Genomic DNA, 1,939 nt, shown 5'->3' with positions numbered 1-1,939 from the left:
GCCTGCGCGCCGCGGCTTGTTCCCAGCGCCCAGGCCGAGCCGGCAGCACCGACGACCCGGGCGAGGCTGGATTTCGTTGCAGCTCTGCCCCTACCAAACGGCGTCGTGGCATCGCTTAATGCTTTGACTTAGACAAATCCATTAACAACTTAAAAATCAAAATCAAAAYCTCTTTTGTTAAACTCTTAACCCAAAATTGCAGTGGGGATCTCGGGGAGGAGGCGGCCGAGGTCTGGGGGCCGCTTTTTGTTTTTGCTCTCCCGGTTCGCCAACCCATCCCAACCCAAACGAAGAAGCAGAAGAAGGCAGAGACCGTCTTTGATTAAAGACACGTGTTGGAAGCCGGCTCCGGCCGATGCTCAGCGGAGGGGCAGGCGCAGCCCCAGGGCCCGCACGCGTCTGTCCCCGGCCGCGCACTGTGGTCCCAGGCGTCCGGCTGCTCCCCGGGGCTACGCCGCACGCACAAAGCGAGTCTGCAGAGACCCCCTTCCGCCGAGCGGGGCCCGGGGGGGGCTCGGAGCCCGGGTCAGGCCTTGGGGGCCCCAGGAGGTGGCTTTTCCGCCCCGTATCACATAACGCACGGCTTGATGTCCTGGTATGTCACTTGTTGGTGGTAATAGGAGCCGCTGCCCGCTGAATGCATGGAGGAGGAGGCCATGGCGTTGAAAGAGAAGACGAATTCCTTTCTGTCGCACATGCTTGGAGACTGGGAATGATACCGCGGGATGCCTGCGGGACGGGGGGAAAATTGTCAGCCATAATTATATTTAGCAAAGGAGGTTGAGCAGGGGGACAAGGCCGTGGTCGGAGAGGGAGCCCCCTCCGCGCCCGCAAACYCTCCGATCTCTCGCGGATATTTTTTCTTCCACGCATGCAAATCTGCGGGCCCGTCCGTGGCTCCGCGGGTGCGGACAGGTGCCGCGGAGAAAACCTCCCGCGCAGGCGGGACGGTGCGGCGCTTTCCTGCCCGGGCCAAGTATATTGCGGTTTTTTTTCTTTCCTCCCCATTTTACTTCCCAAACTGAGAGTGCAGGCTGCTTCCCCGCGCCTCCGCGGGGCGCGGAGCAGCGGCGGAGCGGGGCGCCGCTTCGGCCGGCCGGAGGCAGACGCCAGGCGGAAAGCGCCGAAAGCAAAAYCATTTCTGCCCTTTCTGCAGCGATCTCGGGACCCAACAACCGCCCCCCCCCCCCAATCTTCCCCGAGGAAGCGGAGGTGACTCGGGATCCCGAGCGCAGGGCCGGCCGCGGTCCCCGGCTCGGGAGAGGCCGCGGTCCTCCCGCACCCCTCCGGCGGGGCTCGACAGCGCTGCTTGGCTTTGAATTTGGGGTGTTGCCCGGGAGCATTTCAGCTACCGCCGCGGGCAGTTCCTTTCCGCCGTGCGCCTTTCCCCCCCCCCCGCACTTTATTTCTGTTTACACCCGGGCTGGGATCTGCTCCGCGGCCCCGTCCGCCAGCGCGGCCGGGCGCCCCGAGGGTAGGGAGAAACCCGCGGCCCGAGCCGCCCCACCTGGCCACGGAGGAAACGCGGAGCAGACGGWGAGGCGGGCGCGGAGCCGCCGAGCCCTCTCTGCCCCCTCCGCGGGCTGCAAGACGGGGCAGCAGCTCCGCAACCAGCCCGGCCGCGGCCTCGGACCCGTCCAGGCCCTGCGAGCGCCGCGGCCTTGCCGAGGCCTCCGGGTCGGACAAAACGCCAGCCCGCTCCGAGCCCGGCTCCCTCGCCCGCACGCCTTATCCCGGCCCGTGGGCAGCGCCGCAGTTGCGGGCCTGGCCCGGGGGCTGCGCGGCCGCGSAAGCTTCCCAGGCCTGGGAAGYCCGGGCCCAAGGGGAGCTGCCTGCAGCGCCCTGGGGGCGAGCGAGGCCGCCCTAGCCCTGAAACCGGTCCCTTTTCTCCCTGCCAGTGTCACTGGGACCCTCAGGATCCCGTTTGGCGTCGGGGAGT

At 66.8% G+C, this 1,939-nt stretch overlaps 1 protein-coding gene across 1 annotated transcript in view; it reads right to left on the bottom strand.

The window, feature by feature from the left end:
* Window positions 1–499: 499 nt before the first annotated feature.
* The window catches only part of FOXF1 (forkhead box F1), a gene marked incomplete at its 5' end in the record, with an annotated part of 7,118 nt that continues 5,678 nt past the window's right edge, over window positions 500–1,939 (bottom strand). The window contains one exon of the mRNA XM_085315899.1: window positions 500–729. Coding sequence (XP_085172025.1) covers window positions 569–729 — 161 coding nt within the window. The remainder of the gene's footprint in view (window positions 730–1,939) is intronic.

Source organism: Rhea americana, unplaced genomic scaffold, assembly GCF_003343005.1.
Source record: "Rhea americana isolate MKP2758 unplaced genomic scaffold, rheAme1 scaffold_441, whole genome shotgun sequence".
Taxonomy (NCBI): domain Eukaryota; kingdom Metazoa; phylum Chordata; class Aves; order Rheiformes; family Rheidae; genus Rhea; species Rhea americana.
The sequence above is the reverse complement of the archived record's forward strand: the minus strand, read 5'-3'. Positions and strand labels throughout refer to the sequence as shown.